The 21,010-nt window shown below is 55.2% G+C and overlaps 2 protein-coding genes across 2 annotated transcripts; one reads left to right on the forward strand and one right to left on the reverse strand.

Annotated features, from left to right (window-relative positions):
- The first annotated feature begins 865 nt into the window (after positions 1 to 865).
- On the forward strand, positions 866 to 13,743 carry BCAR1 (breast cancer anti-estrogen resistance 1). The gene is made up of 6 exons (XM_006860162.1): positions 866 to 1,480; positions 5,789 to 5,950; positions 6,137 to 6,253; positions 6,815 to 7,900; positions 8,562 to 8,651; positions 13,231 to 13,743. The coding sequence occupies exons 1-6, from the start codon at positions 941 to 943 to the stop codon at positions 13,741 to 13,743; spliced, it is 2,508 nt and encodes an 835-aa protein (XP_006860224.1). The 5' UTR covers positions 866 to 940.
- Positions 13,744 to 16,949: 3,206 nt separating this feature from the next.
- LOC102813392 (chymotrypsinogen 2-like) lies at positions 16,950 to 19,883 on the reverse strand. Its single transcript, XM_006860163.1, has 7 exons — positions 19,832 to 19,883; positions 19,058 to 19,161; positions 18,855 to 18,934; positions 18,507 to 18,585; positions 18,053 to 18,233; positions 17,827 to 17,960; positions 16,950 to 17,111 (listed from the first exon to the last, which is right to left on the reverse strand). The coding sequence occupies exons 1-7, from the start codon at positions 19,881 to 19,883 to the stop codon at positions 16,950 to 16,952; spliced, it is 792 nt and encodes a 263-aa protein (XP_006860225.1).
- Between the last annotated feature and the right edge of the window lie 1,127 nt (positions 19,884 to 21,010).

Raw genomic sequence — 21,010 nt, forward strand, 5'->3', positions numbered from 1 at the left:
AGTGATCTTGTCCAGTTCTTCAAATCTTGTGGGCATTTCTGAGTGTAGTCGTAGTGAGAGGATTAGTAGGCGACTCTTTACAGAGCTAAGTCATCCCTCCATGAGTATGGTACATTTTCCCACTCATCGACCCATGTTGTTGTTAAGTGCTGTCAAGTTGGGTTTCAACTCATAGCAACCCTGTACAGGGTTTCCAAGGAGTGGCTGGTGAGCTTGAACCGCCAACTTTGTGGTTCAAACCATTAGAGAGCTGTAAGATGTTTTCCCCTCTGCGTCCCACGCAGTCTTTGTCTCATTAATTCTCCAATGCCTTGCCTCTCTTGTTATGTGTAACATCTTTTCTATGGTATTCTCCAGCAGTTACTCATTCTCTAGTTTGTTGAATTTTCTATGTTGATGATCATGTGGTCTACAAATGATGGCCACTTTGTGCCTGTCTTTCTCTGTCTGTGTCTCTCTTGTTTTGTTTTTGGCTAATTGCATAGGCCAAGGCAACAGGACTGTGTGAGGTGGAGCATAGAGAATATTTTCGAAGTTTCTTTCTAACGAATGGTTTGTTTTTTGGTGGATGGGCTTTTCAAGTTAAGCAAGTTCCTTTTTTTCTTTTTTCAGCACTTTTGTCTGAAGAAGCTGTTGACTTTTACCCACTGCTGTTTGTGGGTCTCTCAAGGTAGTCACGTGTTTTCTTGCTCTCCTGATGCTGGTCCACGCTGTGTATACCTTGACAAGTGGTTCTTAAGGTCCTCCTGAGTGTCCTCTCTACTGTGGGGGGGGAGAGAGGTGCTGTGACCAAGCTAAAGCCTGCCGCCAAGCCCACCCAACACGTGTTCCTGCCCTAATACCCTCCTGTTTGCTCTTTCTCCAGAATGTGCTGGCCAAAGCCCTCTATGACAATGTGGCTGAGTCCCCGGATGAGCTGTCCTTCCGCAAGGGCGACATCATGACGGTGTTGGAGCGGGACACACAGGGCCTGGAAGGCTGGTGGCTCTGCTCTCTGCACGGACGCCAAGGCATTGTGCCCGGGAACCGCCTCAAGATCCTCGTGGGCATGTATGACAAGAAGCCAGTCGGGTCTGGCCCTGGCCTGCCCACCACCCCAGTGCAGCCTGGCCTCCATACTCCTGCACTGGCACCAGCCTCTCAGTACACATCTATGCTGCCTGCTGCTTACCAGTCCTCGCCGGAGAGTGTTTACCTGGTGCCCACCCCGGGCAAGGCTCAGCATGGCCTGTACCAAGCTCCTGGGCCCAGCCCACAGTTCCAGTCACCTCCAGCCAAGCAGACGTCCACGTTCTCAAAGCAAACACCCCATCACCCATTTCCCAGTCCAACCCCAGACATCTACCAGGTGCCCCCAGGACCCAGCAGCCCCGCCCAGGATATTTACCAGGTGCCTCCTTCAGCTGGAATGGGACATGATATCTACCAGGTCCCCCCATCCATGGATGCGCGCAGGGAGGGGACAAAGCCACCAGCAAAGGTATGGTTGCCTGGTGTGGGTGTGGAGAAGTGTGTGTGTTGAGGTGGGTACATGGGGCTTGGCAAAAGAGAGTGGATCAACAGGCTGGGGGCAGAGGACTGTACATGTAAGAGACCTGTCCAGATCCACATCTTAGTAAAATCGTTCTGGACACAGATCAGAGAAGCCACTGGACCACCGAAGGGCCAAGTCTGAAGCAGGGATCCCCTAGGAAAGGGAGGGAGGGGGTGGGCTCAGGGCACCCTTGAGGGAGGGTAATCAAGTATTGTGGATGGTGTGTTGCTTAAGCCAGAAAGCAAAGTTTGGAGGTGGGCAGTCAGTCTGGTTGCATGGCACCTGCAGGATGACTGCCTGAGCTCCAGCCATCAGACCTGCCTTTTGGCCAGCTAGGTACTCCCGTAGCTACACGTCATAAAGAAGAAGGAACAGAGGCTACGAAGGGACTCTCAACTAGTTGCTAATCCTGGTGGGCGTGCAGTCCATGGGACTTCCCTGAAGTTCCCTTAGGTGGGAGTGTTAAACACCACTTCCAGGTGGGTGGGTGGGCCCACAGCTGCCTCTGTAGAGCACCTTGTCTGGGCTTTGGGGCCATGAGGAGAATTCTGCCTGTGGAATTGCCAGAGAAAAGGCACCTGAATGAGACACTTGTCCCAAGCCCTCAATGGACTGTCGTCCCCGCAGATGCTGCCCCCCCCCCCCCCAGTCTGTCTTCCTATAGGGAGGAGGCACGTCTGCAGAGGGAGGCACAGGGCTGAGTCAGGAGCAGCCTTCTCTCCCCTTTGGCCTCTGTCTTCCTGGTCCTAAGGCCCAGCATAGAGCTGCTGATGTCCCATGGACTTTGAGCACAGGGTTGCCGCACTCAACTCTCCTTGTCTCCTTTAAGCCTGATTTCTCATGGCTGCAGCTAGGAGGCCCTCATAGCCAACCCCACACCACCACCAGCTGCCTGTGACAGTGAAGTTCCAGGCACGTTACTCCTCAGGGGGGCCTCAGTTTGTGTAGCAGCCCCTAGGAGAAGTGGCCCAGGTTCCACTGCAACCTCTTTCCAGGTCCTGAGCCTGGTGTTTGCTCCATGTCCAGTCCGGGAACACAGTGGGCAGTGGATTCTCTTTCACAGCACTGAGCCTGTCCCTGCCCACGGGAGACCTGGCCAGTGGACACTGAAGGCCAAGAGGGTGCTGCTACATGGACTCTGGTCCCCATACTTGACCTTCAGGGCACTCTGGGTCACTTTCTTCCATTTCTTGCTCTTTGTGCTCTTTCAGCCACTTGACTGTCCTTGTGGCTGCCGCTGCGCTCCTAACAGGAGGCAGGGGCGAGACGCTTGGGTTGGGTCTGCGTGGCTTGAGCCTGTGTTTTGGTAATGGGTTCTGTTCTCCTGTGTGTGGAGGGGCGCTTTGTTAGACCCCTGGGAGAACTGCCCAGAGCCTGTTTCCCCAAAGCCCCAGCTTGGCTGGGAAGCTGGCCCAGAAGAGACAGACCACCCTATGATCTGGGTCCTTATGACTCCTGCCCAGGGCAGCCTTGACCACTTCTACTTTTAATTTCATGAAAATGATACTTGGTTGTCACAGGAAATGCACAGTGTATGAAAAGGTCCAGAGATGAAACTCTCTGATGGGGAGGTGATCACTGAGGAGTCTGGACAAACTTGTCCAGTGTGTTTTCTGTCCATCTGTCCCACATGCATTTCTACTTTGCTATTGTAAATTCTACATCAGACATCAGCAGCATTTTCCTGGATTTTTAAACTTCTCTCTGAGCCTCACTTCTTCCCTCCCACCCGCTGTCATTTTGCGGTACCCCCACCCACTGATGATAAGCACAAGGCAGTTTCTGGTTGCATGTGCCTTTATTACAAGCAGTATGGCAACACACATCGTGGCACCTGCCTCTGCCCACGTTTTAAGGTAGTGCTTTCAGAGGGACCTGGGTAGCTGAGAAAGCACATGACATGACCAGTGACCAGGAGAGTGGGTGCCATGTGGAGATGAGTGTTCTGAGGGGCTAAGAGAGAGCGCTCAGGGCCACACCAGGGACAGAGGGGAAGGGGCTCGTGGAAGGTCACTCTTGGAGCTTCTGGGTCAGGAATTGTAACTGCGCTAGGGAGCCAGGGAGACCACACAGCACATTCCACCCTGTCAACCCTGAGCAGCGTGTCTCTGCCCAGCTACCTCTGCCTGGCACGGCCCATTCCTGACTCCTCAGGCTCCTGTAACAGAACGCTGGCCATGACCCAGGTCAGACCCAATTACACGCTAGATGAGAAGCTGAGGCTGGCTCCCACATGGTCCTGTGCATCCGGGAATGCTGTGATCTGAGGCTTCCAGGTGGTGGGGTGCGTGGGTACCCCAGCAACATCTGACCCTGAGGGTCCCGCTTCAGATTGGGGCTGGATCACATGGACCATTTTGTAGAAGGAGGAGGGGACCAGCAGCCATGCAGCCTAGAGGTGGTGGGTCGGGGTGCCTAAGACCAAGAAGGCCAGCCAGTTGCCCCCACCCTCTAGCTCTTGGGCCCCTGCCCCTCCTGGGATTTTGTGAGCCTATAGCTTCAGCCTTCAGCTTCTCTTCTCACTCCCACTCCTTAAGGCTGCTTTTCCTGGAGACCTGACGATAGAGCAGGCTGTGGTGTGTCTGTGGAGCCCGAGAGGTAGGGCCTCAGACCAAGCAGGAAGCCGGGGTCAGCAGGCTCAGCAGCCCCCAGGAGATTCATTGTTTGGATGAGCTTTTCCCTGTTGGTGGCTGGCTTGCTGTTCTGTTTTTATTTAGCATGAGACGTTGTTGGCCAGTATGGCTGCTTGCTGTCACCTGTTTCATTGGTTCTCTGGCTGGTCAGGTCACACTGGCACAGCTGAGTGGGTTGGCACCCCCTTCCCGGGGCTGTATCCCACCTGCCTCCAGGATGGCCTCAAGCCTTCAAGGCCTGGCCAACCTGCCACGTCCCGCCAGCCCCCTGACGCCCGCCCACCGGCTGTTGGCAGGTTCTAGCATCTAAAAATAGCTCTGGAGGAGACTCAAGTCTGGGGCTCTAGAAGGGGATGAGTCTGGAGAGGCTTGGCCCCTTGTAGTCACTGGGGGAACAGAGCTGCCTGCAGCCTCATGACGGAACTCCGGCTAGAGGCCAGTGGGCTCCCCCTGGGGTTCCCCCACCCCAGCTGAAGGCTGGTAGGGGGCTGGCAGGATGGGTATCAGCAAGAGGCTCTGCCAGGCCCCAGGGAAATGCTGGTGCCCAGACTGGGGTGGCGGGTGACTCGTGCTGTTCCTGGGGTGTCTCACAGGTGCAGGCAGCGTGCGGAGCTGGCTGTTGTCTGTGCCCTTCAGGATGTGTGGGGAGGGCCCAAGTCAACCCTGACCCAGATGTCCCGCCCCGTCCCCTCTGATTAGAGAACAAAAGTCCTTTCTCTTAGGAGAGCTGAGCCAGTAACCAGGTGGGGGCGGTGCATGGGGGCGGCTCTCCCTGAGGTTCTCTAGGCCACCCTGTCCTCCCTGGCCTCGGCTGCCAGCACCCCTTCTAGGCTTCGTGCCACTGTGAGGGGCAGCGTGGTTCTAGGTGAGGTGCTGTGATCTCTGAGGGGGACATGAGCACTCCGCAGCAGGCACCCCCAACCATGCTCGCACCTGCTACACAGCACCAGGGTGTCCGAGCCCGCCACCCAGGACCCCAGACCAGGGTAAGAACCCCAGGTGAAAGCGGAGACTGGCACTTTCAGATGGTCACCTTTTCACTAGTGCCATATCTTCTGGGAGGACCGTGACCAGGCCACCCCGTGGCAGCTCTGGGGGTGAGAGTGGTAGGGGGGTCAGTGATCTTAATTCTAGTTTTGACCTCTCACACCCATCCCCCATCTGCCTGAATACTGACGCCAAGCTCTGGGGGTCTTTGGGCCCATCCTGTCCTGTTAAGCTGCTCCTTTGAGAGTGGGGTGAGGTACTTAACAGCTGACCAGCACTGCCTTCCTGGAGGTCCCAGGCCCTGACACTCTAGAATCTCCTTCAGGCCACTTGAAAGGACAGGGTGGGTGGGCTTCTCAGGGTCTATCCTGGAACTGCACCTCTGCCTGTCCCTGCAGTGCCTCCTCACGTCAAGCATTTGTTCCCTGGCCACCAAGTCTCACCGGGCCTTGGCCCCTCACCCTGCTCGTCCCTTCCTCGTTATGGACCCTCCTTGATCCCCTCCCCATTAGCAGTGTGTGCTGTGCCCACCTCAGAGAGGCTGACTCCAGGGCTGAGGGGCTCCTGAGGGCTTGCCTTCAGTCCTTGGGCTGTATGAGGATGCCTGGTGATAGCTGACTGTCTGTACCCCCAGGTGGTGGTGCCCACCCGCGTGGGGCAGGGCTATGTGTATGAGTCCGCTCAACCCGAGCAGGATGAGTATGACATCCCACGTCACCTGTTGGCCCCAGGACCCCAGGATATCTATGATGTGCCCCCTGTTCGAGGACTGCTTCCTAGCCAGTATGGCCAAGAGGTAGGTGGTCAGGGTAGGGATGCAGAAATGCCTGCCGGAGCCTCTGTCTAGCCCTTGATCAAAGAGCTGACCTTGACAGGGCTGGTGGACAGTTTGGGTTCCTGGGATGAGTACTAATGGGTGCATTCTTCTCATTCCACCCCTGCGGCCTTGGCACCTGTGGCATTGCACTTTGTCTACTTACAGGTGTATGACACGCCCCCCATGGCCATCAAGGGCCCCAATGGCCGGGATCCATCGCTGGACGTGTATGATGTGCCCCCCAGTGTGGAGAAGAGCCTGCTACCTTCTAGCCACCATCTGGTGAGCAGCAGATGCCATAGAGTGAAAGGGGCACTACTGATCATTGTGTGGGGACAGCTGACACCAAGCAGGACTGTCATGGGCAAATGGGGCCAAGGTTACTGTGGCTGTAGTGCAGTGCCCTGTCCACAGCTCTGTCCCTTCCTCAAGTGATGCTGGTAGTCACGGTGGGGATGGTCATGTTGGTGAGAGTGAGATAGATGATGGTGCTGCTGACGGTGGTGACGATGGTGACTGTAGTGTCCACAGTAATGAGACAGTGATGATGAGGATGGTGACAGTGGTGATGCTTTTGTTACAAAGTGCTGTTAAATCAGTTCCAACTGATAGTGACCCTGGATAGGGTTTCTGAGGAGTGGCTGGTGGGTTTGAACCACCACCCTTGTGGTTAGCAGTCCAGTGCTTATACGACAGCGGTGACAATGGTGATGGGATGGTGTTAGTGACGGTAACAACAGCGGTGACAGTGTTGGTAATGACAGCAGTAGTGCTGGTGGCGGTGCTGATTATGGTGGGCTCGTTGTGGTGAGTGGTAATGGTGACCACCGCTTGGCCCCCCAGGTGTACGATGTCCCTCCATCTGTGGGCAAAGATGTGCCTGACGGGGCACTGCTGCGTGAAGAGACGTACGATGTGCCCCCGGCCTTCGCCAAGGTCAAACCCTTCGACCCGGCCCGCCACCCTCTAGTTCTTACTGCACCCCCACTGGAGTCGCCGCCGCCTGACGATGTGTATGACGTGCCCCCACCTGCTCCTGACCTCTATGACGTGCCCCCTGGCCTGCGAAGGCCTGGCCCCAGCACCCTCTATGACATCCCTCGTGAGCGGGTGCTCCCACCCGAGGTGACCAATGGCATCAAGCCCGATGATGGTGTGTACGCAGTGCCCCCCACAGCAGACCGTGAGGCCCCAGCAGATGCTAAGCGCCTGTCGGCTTCGAGCACGGGCAGTACACGCAGCAGCCAGTCAGCATCCTCCCTGGAGGTGGCAGGGCCGGGCCGGGAACCCCTGGAGCTGGAGATGGCTGTGGAAGCCCTGGGCCGCCTGCAGCAGGGTGTGAGCACCACCGTGGCCCACCTTCTTGACCTGGTGGGGGCCGGGAGCTGGCGCAGCACCTCTGAGCCTCAGGACCCCCCTGGGCAGGACCTGCGGGCTGCTGTGGCCGCCGTCCAGGGGGCTGTACATGAGCTGCTGGAGTTTGCCCGCAGTGCCATCGGCAACGCTGCCCACACTTCCGACCGTACACTGAACGCCAAGCTCAGTCGGCAACTGCAGAAAATGGAGGACGTGCACCAGGCGCTCGTGGTACATGGCCAGGCCCTAGACAGCAGCCGGGGAGGCCCGGGGGCCACTGCCGAGGACCTGGACCGCCTAGTGACTTGCTCCCGGGCCGTGCCCGAGGACGCCAAGCAGCTGGCCTCCTTCTTACATGGCAATGCCTCGCTACTCTTCAGAAGGACCAAGGCCCCAGCCACAGGGCCTGAGGGGGGTGGCGCCCCGCATGCCAACCCTACTGACAAGGCGTGTAGCATTCAGTCACGGCCTCTGCCCTCACCCCCGAAGTTTACCTCCCAGGACTCGCCAGACGGGCAGTATGAGAACAGTGAGGGCGGCTGGATGGAGGATTACGACTATGTCCACCTGCAGGTGGGTACCCCTCCATCTTGGGGCCTCAGGTGCTGGGTGGGTGGGTGAGTCCTACACCTTCCTCTCTTTCTCACCTCCCAGGCCATCCCTCCTTTTCTTGGTGCGGCAGAGCTAGCTCCTGAGCACCTCTCACAGAAGACACTCCGAGTGGACAGGCCATTTCTGGCATGGGCGGTGGGAAGGTGGGATGGGCTTGGGTGCAGCAGACCCCGGAGACCAGCCCTGGTATGGAGGGCAGAGGTTTGGAGTAGAGCCTTGGCAGAGAGGACTGGAAGGGTTCCTGGTGTTGCAGTGGCTTAGCTGTGGGCCTTCTAGCCACAAGGTTGGTGGTTTGAACCCACCAGTGGCTCTGTGGGAGAAAGACAAGGCTGTCTGCTCTTGTAGTGCTTCAGCTCAGAAACCCCGAGGAGCAGTTCGTCTCAATCCTGTAGGGTCGCTCACTGAGTTGCAATCAACTTGATGGCATTGGGTTTGTTTAGGGGGGAAGGCTGACCAAGGCCACGTGGCATGGACATCAACATGAATGCCCTCACCCAGGCCTGGTTGCCGGTGTGTGGGTGCAGCACCACCTGGTGGCCACATGCCGTCACTGTGCAGACCCAGACTGGCTTCAGCTTCTCAAGGGAAGGCCTGGCTCTGCCCTCACTTGTTTCTCCCCCAGGGGAAGGAGGAGTTTGAGAAGACACAGAAGGCGCTCCTGGAGAAGGACAGCATCATGAGGCAGGGGAAGGGCCTTCTGGAGCTGCAGCAGGTCAGGCCACCCTGTCTGTCTTCACGTCTCTGTGGGAACCCAGTCAGCCCCCAGGCCCCGGACCCAAGGACCCACACTTCCACCTCATGGCCCTCTCTGTCTTTCTGTCTGGTTGATTTTCATTATTTATTAGAAGGATCACTGTAGACAGAAGAGTGTACAAAGGGGTGAGTTTACCTCTATCCCTGCCCCTCCTCTCCAGACCCCTCCCTGCCACTTTGCATGGTGCTTTGTAAGCAGTTACTCTGCTTGTAGCTCAGGTGGTATCCCATGGCATTGAGCATGCTCAGTACAGCTTTGTTAAAGGCTCCCTAACATCCACTGTTGTGAGATGTTTACATTGTAGCCATTTCTTCTTCTCGTCAACAATACATGTTGTCTGTATGTGCATACATTTTCTGTCAATACAAGTGGAGTGGATTCCAACCCATAGCTGCTCTGTAGGATCGCAGACCTTCCCCACAGCCTTTGCTAGCCTGTAAATCTTGGTGGAAGCAGATTGTCACATCTTTCTCTTGTGGAGCAGCTAATTGTTTCCAGTCACCGGGTGTGGCGCTGTGGGATCAGCGCTTGACTGCAAACCACAGTGTCGGCAGTTCAAACCCACCAGCTGCTCCTTGGAAACACTATATAGCTTTGCTGTGAGTCAAAACCACCTCAGTGACACTTGAGGGTCACGATGAGTCAAAACCGACTTGACAGCACTTAATAACAACAATAACCTTTCAGTTTGTAGCCCAGCACTTAACCCACTGCACCACTAGGGATCCTTTCTCTAAACATCAAGAGAGTGTTCATTCTGATGATGGAGATGATAGAGCTAGAATGTAGAAATCCCACTAAGTAAACAAAGATGTCACCCATAGGGCCCCCCTTCCAATGGCACCAGGAGCTTCCAGGTTCCATGCGTCTCCCCACCTGTGAAGAAGCAGTCCGTCTCACAGAATTGCAGAGTAAATTAATTTAAGGAAGAAAAGTGCTCAGAAAGTGAGGAAACCTTCCTCAATAAAGGAATTTATGCTAGAAATTAAAAATTTTACCTGACTACCTGAATGAAAGAGATCCACATTTGTGACCCAACAGAATGCAGAAGTCATCAGACAATATCTTTAATATGACATGCAAGTAAAATTGTGCTAGAGATTATTCAAAATGGTTGCAGCAGTGTGTCTACAGGAGCTACCAGAAACTCAAGCTGGATTCAAAAGAGGACCTAGGACAAGGGATATCACTGGAGTGTGACTGAAGGCAGAGGAGAATATCAGAAAGATAGTTACTTGGGCTTAATGGATTATGCAAAAACATTTGACTGTGTGGATCATAACAACGTATGGATAACATTGCCAAGAATGGGAATTCCAGAACATTTAAATGTGCTCATGAGGAACCTGTATGTAGACCAAGAGTCAGTCATTAGAACAGAACTAGGGGACCCTGCATGGTTTAAAATCAGGAAAGGTGTGCACGGGGTTGTATCTTTTCACTTAATTCAGTCTGTCTGCTGAGCAAAAAGAGCTGGAAACAAAGAGGAAGGATCAGTAGTTGAAAAAATAAGGCTTTGGTGATAGAAATTATGCTGACGATCATATGATAGAATTTTGCAAAATCAGTGACTTCTTCACTGCAAATAACTTCTTGGAGAAAAGAATGAAGTTGTGAAAAACTTCATCAACGCTCATGGAAGCAGCAGTCCAGCCATCAAATGACATACTGCGTTAGGCAAATCTGCTGTAAAGACCGCTTGAAAGTGTTCAAGAGCAAAGATAATAGTTTGAGGACTAAATTGTGTCTGACCAAGCCATGGTATTTTCAGTAACCTTATATGCATGTGAAAGTTGGACAACAAATATGGAAGACTGTAGAAAACTTGATGCATTTGAGTTGTGGTGTTGGAGAAGAATAGTAAAGTCCCCATGGACTGCCTGTTTTGGAGGAAACACAGCCAGATTGATGTTTAGAAACCAAGATGACCGGACGTGGTCTGTCATACTTTGGACAGATTTTCAGGAAGGACCAGTCCCTAGAAAAGGAAATCAACAAAAGATCCAAAAAGGTGGCTAATATGAAGAAGGACGTGGAATTAAGATTGCATGAAAACTCATTAACAACCTTCAGTATGCAGATGATACAACCATGCTTGCTGGAAGGGAAGAGGACTTGACGTATTTATGGATAAAGTTCATAGACAACAGACTTAATAATGAACGAAAATTCTCACAACCAGACCAATAAATAGCCTCATGATAAATGGAAAAAAGACTGAAGTTGTCAAAGGTTTCACTTGGCTTGAATCCACAGTCAGCATTCCTGGAAGCAGCAGCCGAGAAATCAGTCCATATATTGCGTTAAATCTGCTCAAAAGACCCGGTTAAAGTGTTCAAGAGCAAATATGTCAGTTTGAGGACTAAGATATAGTTACCTGGAGCATGTGAATCTTGGACAGTGAATACGGACGTCTGGAGAAGATTCGATGCATTTGAGGGATGGTGTTGATGAAGAGTACTGAAAGTATGGTGGACTGACATTAGAACAGACAAGTCTTTCTTGGAGAAAGAAGTAGCTGTCTAAGCAGCAGAATCCGAGGCTTTAAGTGTTAGAGGCTATGGTTTGTCTAATTGAGGGTTGAAAGCTTGTACTTGGGCAGACCTAAATGAGTCTGTCCCCACGTTTGGGCACAGCTGGTCACTGCTGTTCACTCCCCTGGTTCGAACCAGCTGTAGTGAGAACATAGACTTTGTCTAGGTTTTCTTCAGCAGTGGCTGTGTTAATGGAAACTTTTCTTTGCTAAATGCTTTTATAAATATTCCCTGACATGGAAAAATTAAAGACCTAGTGTTTGGTGATAAAGTAGGCCACACAGTGCTTTGTCTGGCTTGTTTTCATTGTTGGGAAGGAGTAACCTTTTTACAAATGTCTTGAAGACTGGTCTTCACATTTTTGTGTGTATGTGAGTTTCTAATCTGAATAATTTATTTTCCCTTTGTTTAAAATGTTTGTTATAGAAACTTGCATGCATCTATAAAACAGGAGAAAGTTGTAAGATGACCCCCCAGTGACCTTCTCACTCATCTTCAACCATTACTAGTACAACACCCAATCTTGTGCCAACTAACTTCCCCTCAGCAGTTCTTTTGAAGCAGATTGAGACATTGTATCATCTGTGAATACTTTTAGTGTATAGCTGGGAAGGGTAACATACAAGAACTTTAACAGAAGTTATTTCTGGGAGTTACAAGTTATTTTTGTATTTTTTCTGCTTTGATCTATGGGAATCTTTTTGTAAGATGTCTGTATTACTCAGAGTCCTGGTGTCGTCCTGTGAGATAAAACACTGGACCACAAGGTCGGTTTGAGCTGCAAGGCTGGAGGTTGAAACTCGCTAGCCGCTCCTAGGAAACACCATATACGGTGTCAATATGAGTCAGAACTGACTTGACGGCACTTAACAACAGCAACAACAACAAATAATAACTCTTCAGAGTCCCGGTGTGGCAATGAAGGATGGTGCACTACACCGCAAAGCTGGTGTGGACCACAAGATGGACTCTTCAGACCCACCAGCTGCTCCTCGGAAACCCTATACAGAGTTACTTTGATTCAGAATTGACTTGACAACACTCAGTAATATCATATTACTCTTGGGGCGGAGTGGGGTGGCTCCATAGGGTAATCACTGGACTGCCAACTTTGAGCCCACTAGTCACTCCGCTGAAGAAAGATAAGGATTTCTACGCCTGCAAAGATTTATAGCTTTGGAAACTCTGTACAAGTTTGCTATGAGTTGAAACCAATTCGCTGGCACACACCACCACATTACTGGAGGCTTGGTGTGGCGCTGTAGGATAAGCCCTGGGTTGGTACTTGTAAGATTGCCAATTCAAACCCACAATCCACTCCTTGGGATCCTGGTATGGGGTTGCTGTGAGTTGGAATCACCTAGATGGCAGTTAACCACAGCAACATAATTACTTTTAAGTTCCTTTTGAAAATAACTTAAAAATTTCTTTTTTAACTTTTCATTTTGGGAAATATATAGATTCACAAGAAATTGAGTTTCCTCTTGTGGACCTCTCACCCGGTTTGCCCCATGACTCCATCTTAAGTCCATGTAGCACAGACAGTATCTAAACACGGAAATTCCCATCTTTCCTGGATGGTACAAATTGTTATTGCTTTCTGAAAGGTTAGTGCTTCAGGTCCATCCAGAAGTGCCGCAGAAGGACGGTCTGACGGCCTGCATCCAAACATCAGCTCTTAAAAACCCTCTAGAGTAGAGCTCTGCACCGACATATGTGGGGTCACCACAAGTTAAAATCAGCACTAGAGCGACAACTGGCCACCAGTCATTTGTTTTTCTTCTCTTTGATGTTTTCCTTTTAATGAATGTTATTCCAGTATAGTAATTGTAGTGTGTGATCGTATGAGACTGGCGGGAGGTTGTTGGTTAGTAAGGAAAGAGTCTAGAGGGCTGATCACAATCTGTGTTCTCAGCCACAGTGCAGGGGTTACCAGTTGCCCTGAGGAAAAGGCGCTCTGCCTCTGGCTTCTGACCTTCTCCCGCTTTCCTGTGTTCCTGCAGCTAAAGCAGTTTGAGCGACTGGAGCAGGAAGTGTCTCGGCCCATCGATCACGACCTGGCCAACTGGACAGCCTCCCAGCCCATAGTCCCAGGGCGGACAGGTGGCCTGGGGCCCTCAGACCGGCAGCTGCTGCTCTTCTACCTGGAGCAGTGCGAGGCGAACCTGACCACGCTGACCAATGCAGTGGACGCCTTCTTCACTGCTGTGTCCACCAACCAGCCGCCCAAGATCTTCGTAGCGCACAGCAAGTTTGTCATCCTCAGTGCCCACAAGCTGGTGTTCATTGGGGACACGCTATCGCGACAGGCCAAGGCGGCTGACGTGCGCAGCCAGGTGACTCGCTACAGCAACCTGCTGTGTGACCTCCTACGCGGCATTGTGGCCACTACCAAGGCCGCTGCCCTGCAGTACCCGTCACCTTCTGCTGCCCAGGACATGGTGGACAGGGTCAAGGAGCTGGGTCATAGCACCCAGCAGTTCCGCCGAGTCCTGGGCCAGCTGGCAGCTGCCTGAGAACTGATGACCAGGGGGTGGCCACAGTGGTCTGAGCCTCCCCAGCACCATCCCGAGAGTCGCTGTGCCTCAGGCTAGAGACAGACAACACTAGCTCAGCCAGGGCTGGCGCCCCAGACTGCCCCACACTGTGTACATATTTATGATGGGGCAGGATGTGGGCACAGACACCGCGCAGAGCTGGTCTCCAGGAACCAAGCCCAGGAGAGGCACTGCTGGTCTCCCTGGGCACTGCTTTCAGGCGGGGAACCTGAATGGGGGAGATGGGGCCGTGTCCCCTGACAGGGAAGGTGCAGTTTGGTGTATTCCTCTCTGCACCAGGAGAAAACCCTAAAGAACTATTTTTCATTATTGATTTTTCAGTCATTCGACTAATAATCTACATTTCAATAAAATTTCCGAAATGGACAGAAGCCTCCTGGTGGGTGAGAGAGAAATGGGCGGGGAGTCTGGAGGAATTCTGGAGGGTGCTCGTCAAAGGAGCAGCCCGCCTGGAACTCAGCATTTCAGCTGCAGTTAAATGTGTTTTTGCTGGAGATCCGCGGGGGGCGGGGGATCCTCAGCAGTGCTGCTGCAGGCCTGACCCTGCTCTGTATGCTCCCATGTATAGAAAGAATGGGGGTGGGCTAGGTCATCTGTCAATGGCTTGTCTCCGAAGTCCACAAGGGGCTCCCCCCGACCCTCCCACACATCACCTGGTGCCCTCCCTACCCCAGTGAGGACACAGGTGCGGAGGAGCAGCCACTTGCTCTCAGGTGTCAATGGGATGCACGCACCAGGGCAAAAGGGGTGGGCACTGCTCACTGCTCTAGGACAGTGCCCGCCAGGGTCCAGGCCCAGTCCTGGTAGACTAGGGGGCTTCCAGCATCACTGGGATTGTCTTAGTGCTCCCTGACGCGGTAGGGGGTTGGGCTGGGGGTACAGAGGAATGATGGGGGGCAGGAGGGCCCACTCTGTGTGGCATCTACTCCTGCAGGGACCAGGGAGATGGGGGCTTACCTCCTGACCTGCACAATGTCTGTAGAGGGGGCTGGGGTGCTGCTGGACCGTCCATGGAAGCCCTCCCTCAGTCCAGAGTCCTGGCTTCTGCCCAGGCATCTGGGGAAGGGGCTGGTGGCGAGCTGGGATGGGCCAGGGAGGCCCCAGGCCAGAGCATCACCTCAGTGGTCTTGTTTCCACACTACTGGCAGCCCTCATTGGCTGGGGGTGGGGAGCGCAGCTTCCAGTAGTCTTGACAGCCAGAGGGACAAGGGATGGGGTCAAGGCCTGACACCTACCTACCCCCTCCTCCTGAGGGCAGATCATTGGCACCTGGGCTCGGCACCATCCCCTCCATTTCCTAAAGCACATTCTGAGGCTGCATTTCCTCTTACACCTCACACCTGGCACTAAGCTACTGAGGTCAGTAAAACAGCAAACTGCCCCGCCTTGCCCTGGCGGCTGTGATGGGGGTGGGCAGGGGGGTCTTCTCTCCTGGGGCAAGGGGGCACTTATGTGCTTGGAGCTGGTGCAGAAGCCACCAGGCCTGGCTTCTGGGTCCCTCCCACTGGGAAGAGAATGAGGGACCAGCCTGGATGGGTGGAGGCCCAGGTGAATGAACCTGGAGCCCCAAACGGGTCTGACCTTGGTAGCCCAGTCCCACCCATTCCTCACAGGTCAGCAAGGACGATGCTCCCGCTCCCTGACCCCCAGTGCAGGTGTGGGGTGGCTTTCTCATTCGATCTGCTCCTACACGGCCCCAGAGTCCCAGCCCATGGTGGTACAGAGAGACCTGGAAGGGGACTCAATCTCCGGGGGGGGGGGGGGGGGCGCTGACGCAACTGGACAGATGAGGACCAGACCGGTAGGAACACGGCATGTGACCTGGTTCTGATGTTAGGAGCCAGTCCATTCAATTCCGACTCACAGTGACCATGACCCTGTACAGGGTTTCCAAGGACTGTTTGGTGGGTTTGAACCACTGATCTTGTGGTTCGCAATCTGGTGCTAGTCCTACAGTACCACACAAGAAGCCTAAACTAGTTTATAATCTAAACCAAAGTCACCCTATTGTCAAGGGAGCTTAATTACTAGGAGTGGTGCTCCCAGCCACCTCCTCCATGGGTTCTCCCCATTGAGGATCCTGGGCAGGCACTCAGTGCAAGATGGATAGCAGGGACCAGGGTGGCTGATGGGTGGATGGTATCCCAGGAGGCAGGGACTTTCAGGCCTCTGCTGTGCAGGGAGCTTTGTCTCATTGAACCCCACCCACCTGCTCAGCAGGTGCAGCAGAGGGGCCTGGGGCCAGGGGCCCAGAGTGGACATGCCCTATGCTCAGGATTCCTGATCTCGGGGCCTGGGATCTTCTGCTGTTGAAGGCCCCTGATGCTCCCATGAGCCACCAGGAGTGAGGGTATTGCCCCATCTGGAGGACATAAACCTGGGAGGCTGCCCAAGTCCAAGGATGGAGGAGACAGAATCCACAGGCCTTGGTGGGGGATTTTGAGGTTGAAGGAGCTGGGGATGGGTGAAAAGATGGAGGAGACAGGAGGGGATCCAGGTATGTGAAGTTGAGTGTGAGGTGCTCCTAGGGCTTTGCATGAATCATGGGTGTGAATCATGGGAGCAGCTAGGGCCAGCTGGGGTGTGTGTGAGGGGTGATGTTGAGGGTGAGAGACATGGAGGACCCACAAGGTGCCCTGTAAAGTGCAACCGCCTGAGGCCTGGGACCTCTCTGCTCCTGGGAGGTCCACCCACCAGCCCCCCCCCAGAACCCAGCACTTTGGAAGCGGATTACAAAGAGAGAAAAGCAAGGGGGAAGCAGAGAAAGGACGTGGTGTGTGGCTGGGCGATGGTGTGGGCCTGCCTAATGGCCCCTGATGGATCCCCAGCCCACCAACCACAGTCAGCTTCGTCATCCCTTATCATGGCACTGATGTGAGCCCCTCCTGGGAGAATTCGCAGAGACACAAGCGTGTGGCTCCCTGTGAGGGCCCTACACAGGTCTTCCTGCACCCCATTATCTCTCCCGTGGTCCTCCTGGCCGCTCTGCGAACTGGAGCTAGGTGGTGGGGAAGGAAGGGGCCTAGAGACCCCCATGGTTTGCCTGATCCAGCCCAGGCAAGGGCTGTGTAGGAGCAGAGAGAGGCGCGGGCCGACACACACACCACAAGCAAGCGAGCATCGGTGCACAGGTTTATTGAGGTTTGTGAAGGTCTTTAGGAGCCTCAGTTGGCGGCCAGGATCTCCTGCACCCAGGGCATGAGCTTGGTGACGCGGGCGTACACACCAGGGCTGGCGGTGGAGCAAGTGCCGCTGCCCCAGGACACGATGCCCACCAGGGTCCAGGCGCCATTTTTCTGACAGACCAGGGGGCCACCAGAGTCACCCTGCACCGGAAAGGAGAGAAGTCTTGGAGCTGGCCTGGCCTCAGGGGCCCCTGGACACTCTATCCTCAGACTGGAAATATCGTGAAGGAAACATCCACAGCTCGTGCTCTGGGTTCCCCCAGTAACAAACAGTTGTCAGTGAGTTGATTCCAACTCACGGTGACCCTGTGGCCAGAGGAGAACTGTTCTCTGGGGTGTTGGGGCTGAATTTGCTTGTAAGTAGATGGCTAAACCTTTCGTCCAGAGCCGTGCGTGCACTCAAACCGTCAACCCTTCAGTTAGCTGCTGAGTGGATTAACCGTTTGCTCCACCCAGATACTCAGATCCTTAGTGGACTCTCATTACTGCTTTGACTGACGGAAAGAGCTTCAGTGGGACCGGCCGGGGCCACCGGGAAGGAGAAAGGGCCATGTTCATCCTCTGCGATGACGAGGCCTCCCTATCCTGTTCATGTTGCACACTCCAAGAGGTGCCGTTCGCTTATTAGACGGATAGTATGGGATTTTTCATGGTGGCTCTGGACCTAAGGACCTTCCTCTGACAGCCCTCCACTTAGACCAAGGGTCCCCCAGGAGCCCTGCTTCCTGACTACTTGCCCAAGGAGACCCTGCCTTCGACTTCCGCTTCCTGTCTCCTGCCTGAGACCAGGCCTGGGCATCCCTGAGCCCCACCCAGGCCGGGAGGGACGGGATTGGGTCGAGCCCCTGGGCGGTACCATGCAGGAGGAGACGCCGCTGGCGCCTGCGCAGACCATCAGGTCGGTGATCTTGCTGCCCCAGTACTTCTGGCACTCGGCGTTGGACAGGAGGGGCAGGGTGGCCTGCTGCAGACGCTCGGGGGTGTTGGGGTCTGGAAGGGCAGAGTGGGGGTCAGCGCCCACAGTCCCGTGCTGCCTGGGCGGCCTGCACCTCCCACTCGCCCCCAGCCGGTCGCGGACTCACTGTTGTATTTGGTCTTGCCCCAGCCAGTGGTGGCGCAGAGGGAGCCGGCGGGGAAGTCGTCGCCCTGGTTGGGCAGGCAGACGGAGGACACGGTCTGGGAGAAGCGGGCGGGCGTGGCCAGCTTCAGCAGGGTGACGTCGTGGTTGATGGTGAACATGTTGAACTTGGGGTTCTTGAAGACCTGTGGGTTGAGGCAGACGGGTGCAGTGGGAGCTGTGGTGGCCTGGCCTGAAGTGCATGGCTTTCCGGCATCTTCACCCACAGGGCCCCTTCACCTTGCTCCCTGCTCTGCTGTCTTGTCTAACTGGGAGTACTGGGGGGCTCTGGAAGGGCTTGGGGGAGGGAGGGGTCTGGCTTCCTGTGCCAGCCAGCCCGGCTCACCCTGGCCTGTGCCCTCCCGAGAGCCCTCCCCCACCCAGGGCGCACACCTGGCCCGCTCCCGCTGCCATCATACCTGGGCAATCTTCAGCACCTGGATGGCCTCGTCATTTGAACCCTGGTCAAACTCGCCAGCCACAACCAGGTGAGAGGTTCTGGAGAGGGTCAGAGAAAGGGGGGGGGGAGTGCCTGCCATGAGGTGAGCCCACATGTGCGCTTCTGTCTGTGTGTTCATGTGCTCTCTGGGCGAGCCTGGGTGTATGCACATGTACCCTGTTGAGCTCAAAACACCACCAACTGCACTTGCAGCCATGGGAAATGACCAGGGAGGGAACTGAGCCTCCAAGGAGTCAGGGGACTCTTCCTCAGTACTGGGGGGTCCTCCCTCCCACCCCAAGCATGGCCCTGCAGACCCAGGCCTCACCTGACGCTGCAGTGGGCAGCGGTGATCACCCAGTTCTCACTGATGAGGGAGCCCCCGCAGAAGTGGAAACCTGTGCTATCCTGGGGAGGAAGGGGGAGGGTCAGCGCAGGCCAGACGCCCCCAGCTCTTAACCCAGGGTGCTGCCCCCGCCGCCCCCCTCTCATTTCTCTGCGCACTGCCTCAGGATGAGGACAGGTCCTCACCTGTAGGGAAACCTGCCATGGCCAGGAGCCGGGAACAGCGTCCTCCCCATTGACAATGCGGGAAAGGCCGCTGAGTACAGGGTGGATGGCGGGGACCCCGCAGCCTAGGGGTGGAGGCAGGGAGTGAAAGGGTCAGGCCAAGGTCAGCTCTGGGCCTGTCCACCCAGGTCCTTCCTTTTCGGCTTCTGGGAGCCACCTTTGAGGAACCAGCCCTGCCTCGCCCACCCCAGGTCTGGAATCTGCCCAGGGCAACACATCAGCCCTGGGCTCAGCCCAGATCTACAGAACCGGCCTTGTGAGGTGGGCTGTGGGGCCCAAAACAGGACGAGGGCTGAGCTCTGTGCATTTGATTCTGGGCCCAGTGAAATCTCAGTGTTCCCATCAGCGAAGTGGGGATCACGAGCTGCCAAGTTCACATGAGGCTTCCTGGGTGAGAGTTAGTAGGCAGAGGCTGTCTCTGCTCAAGGTACCCATGAACGCAAGGCTGGGCTCCACATCCCAAAAGGGGTCTTGGGGCCAAGCTCCCCGTCTCAGCCTGCTTAGAAGTCACCGCGGGTATAGAGCATTTTTGACCCCTGTGGAGGGTGTCAAGGCCTTAGGGCAGCCCTTGGGGAAGGCCACATCAGGTCCAGTCCTGCCATCGTCCCATGGTAGAGATGAGGCCCGTGACTCTCTGGGCAGAACAGTGGTCCTGTGGACCTGGGAGCAGGGACACAGCACATGGCCGGGGCTGGGGAAGAAGCTCTGAGGCCTTTGCTCGAGTCTAGCACTCACCGAAGGCAGAGCCCAGGAGGGCACAGCAGGAGAGGAACCAGAGGAAGGTCATGGTGCTGCTGTTAGGAGCTGTGGGGCTAGTGCCCGGGGACTCCCCGTTATATACCCTAAGGGCCAGGCTGCTATCGGGAGGCCTTGGGGTGATCCTGCCTCTCCTGGGAGTGTGCCCACAGGGCGGGAACTACCTGGGCTGAGCTGGCAATTGAGCCTGGGATGGCAGCAGCTGGCCTCCGCTCAGGGCCCGTGTCTAGAGCAAGTGTGCGGCTGAGTAAGGTGACCCTTGACCCACAGCCAAGAGGAAGGGATTGGGACAACTTGGTGGACTCTAGGCCCTGCCTCTTGAGGGGTCTGGGGGCTGCAGGTAGGCCCCTCTGACTTGCTCAGAAGCCCTACGTTTGAGTCACAGCTTCAACCTTCAAGGTCTGGACCCTGGACCAATAATTCAGTCTGTTATTTCAAATTCCACAGGGCAGTGTGGTCAGGAGATGTGTGGCATGGAGCACACATGGCCGGTGCCTGGATGCTCCCCCTGCCTGCCTTGGGGATGACCAAGGAGGTACAGCGAAGGGCCAGCTCAGCACTCAGCGGTCACTGGACTGTGACCACCTGCACCAGACACCAGGCAAGCAGGAGCATCCTGGGAAGACAGGCTGTTGATCAGCCAGGAGGCCCAGCATCACCCCAGTGAGTACTGCTGAAGGAGGTGGGGCAGGGTAGGGGCAGGGAGACCTGCCCAGTTACAGTGTGGGAGAAAGTTTGGGGTGAGGCTGAGCTTCCCTCCTGTAGACCCCACACACCCAGGCATGTGCTGAGGAACGAGACGGTCAGTGGGCAAGAGCACAGGCTGCTGGGAAGGGGGTCACACACACACACACACCCCCCACCGCCCAGCAACCCTAGGCCTGAGATGACCCATGGCCGTGGGAGCCAACAGCTGGCCCTGCTTGGCCTCCCCGGGTTGTGAGTCTTTGGGAACATAAGCAGCTGGAGCTGAGGAAGGGTGAGTCCCACCTGCCAGGTGCGTGCCCACCCACAGGACCCCACACCCCTGCACCCAGTACTGCCATTCCCACCCTTGGGACCCTGACATGGCACACATGCCTCAGCCCTCACCTAAGAGGAAAGACACCCCCAACGACAGGGTTTTGGATGAGTTCCTTTTCCTAGGGGTGGAAAGCC

The sequence above is a fragment of the Chrysochloris asiatica genome, unplaced genomic scaffold (assembly GCF_000296735.1).
Source record: "Chrysochloris asiatica unplaced genomic scaffold, ChrAsi1.0 scaffold00037, whole genome shotgun sequence".
Lineage (NCBI taxonomy): Eukaryota > Metazoa > Chordata > Mammalia > Afrosoricida > Chrysochloridae > Chrysochloris > Chrysochloris asiatica.

What these genes read in the sequence shown, in the direction of transcription:
- BCAR1 (XM_006860162.1), top strand. Translation starts at nt 941, where the DNA reads ATGACGGTGTTGGAGCGGGACACACAGGGCCTGGAAGGCTGGTGGCTC. An exon ending in GGACAAAGCCACCAGCAAAG is followed by an intron (nt 1,481 to 5,788) that starts GTATGGTTGCCT and finishes CTGTACCCCCAG; the next exon opens with GTGGTGGTGCCCACCCGCGT. An exon ending in ACGACTATGTCCACCTGCAG is followed by an intron (nt 7,901 to 8,561) that starts GTGGGTACCCCT and finishes TTTCTCCCCCAG; the next exon opens with GGGAAGGAGGAGTTTGAGAA.
- LOC102813392 (XM_006860163.1), bottom strand. Translation starts at nt 19,883, where the DNA reads ATGACCTTCCTCTGGTTCCTCTCCTGCTGTGCCCTCCTGGGCTCTGCC. An exon ending in GCTGCCCACTGCAGCGTCAG is followed by an intron (nt 18,586 to 18,854) that starts GTGAGGCCTGGG and finishes GACCCTCTCCAG; the next exon opens with AACCTCTCACCTGGTTGTGG. An exon ending in GCGGCGTCTCCTCCTGCATG is followed by an intron (nt 17,112 to 17,826) that starts GTACCGCCCAGG and finishes TTTCCGGTGCAG; the next exon opens with GGTGACTCTGGTGGCCCCCT.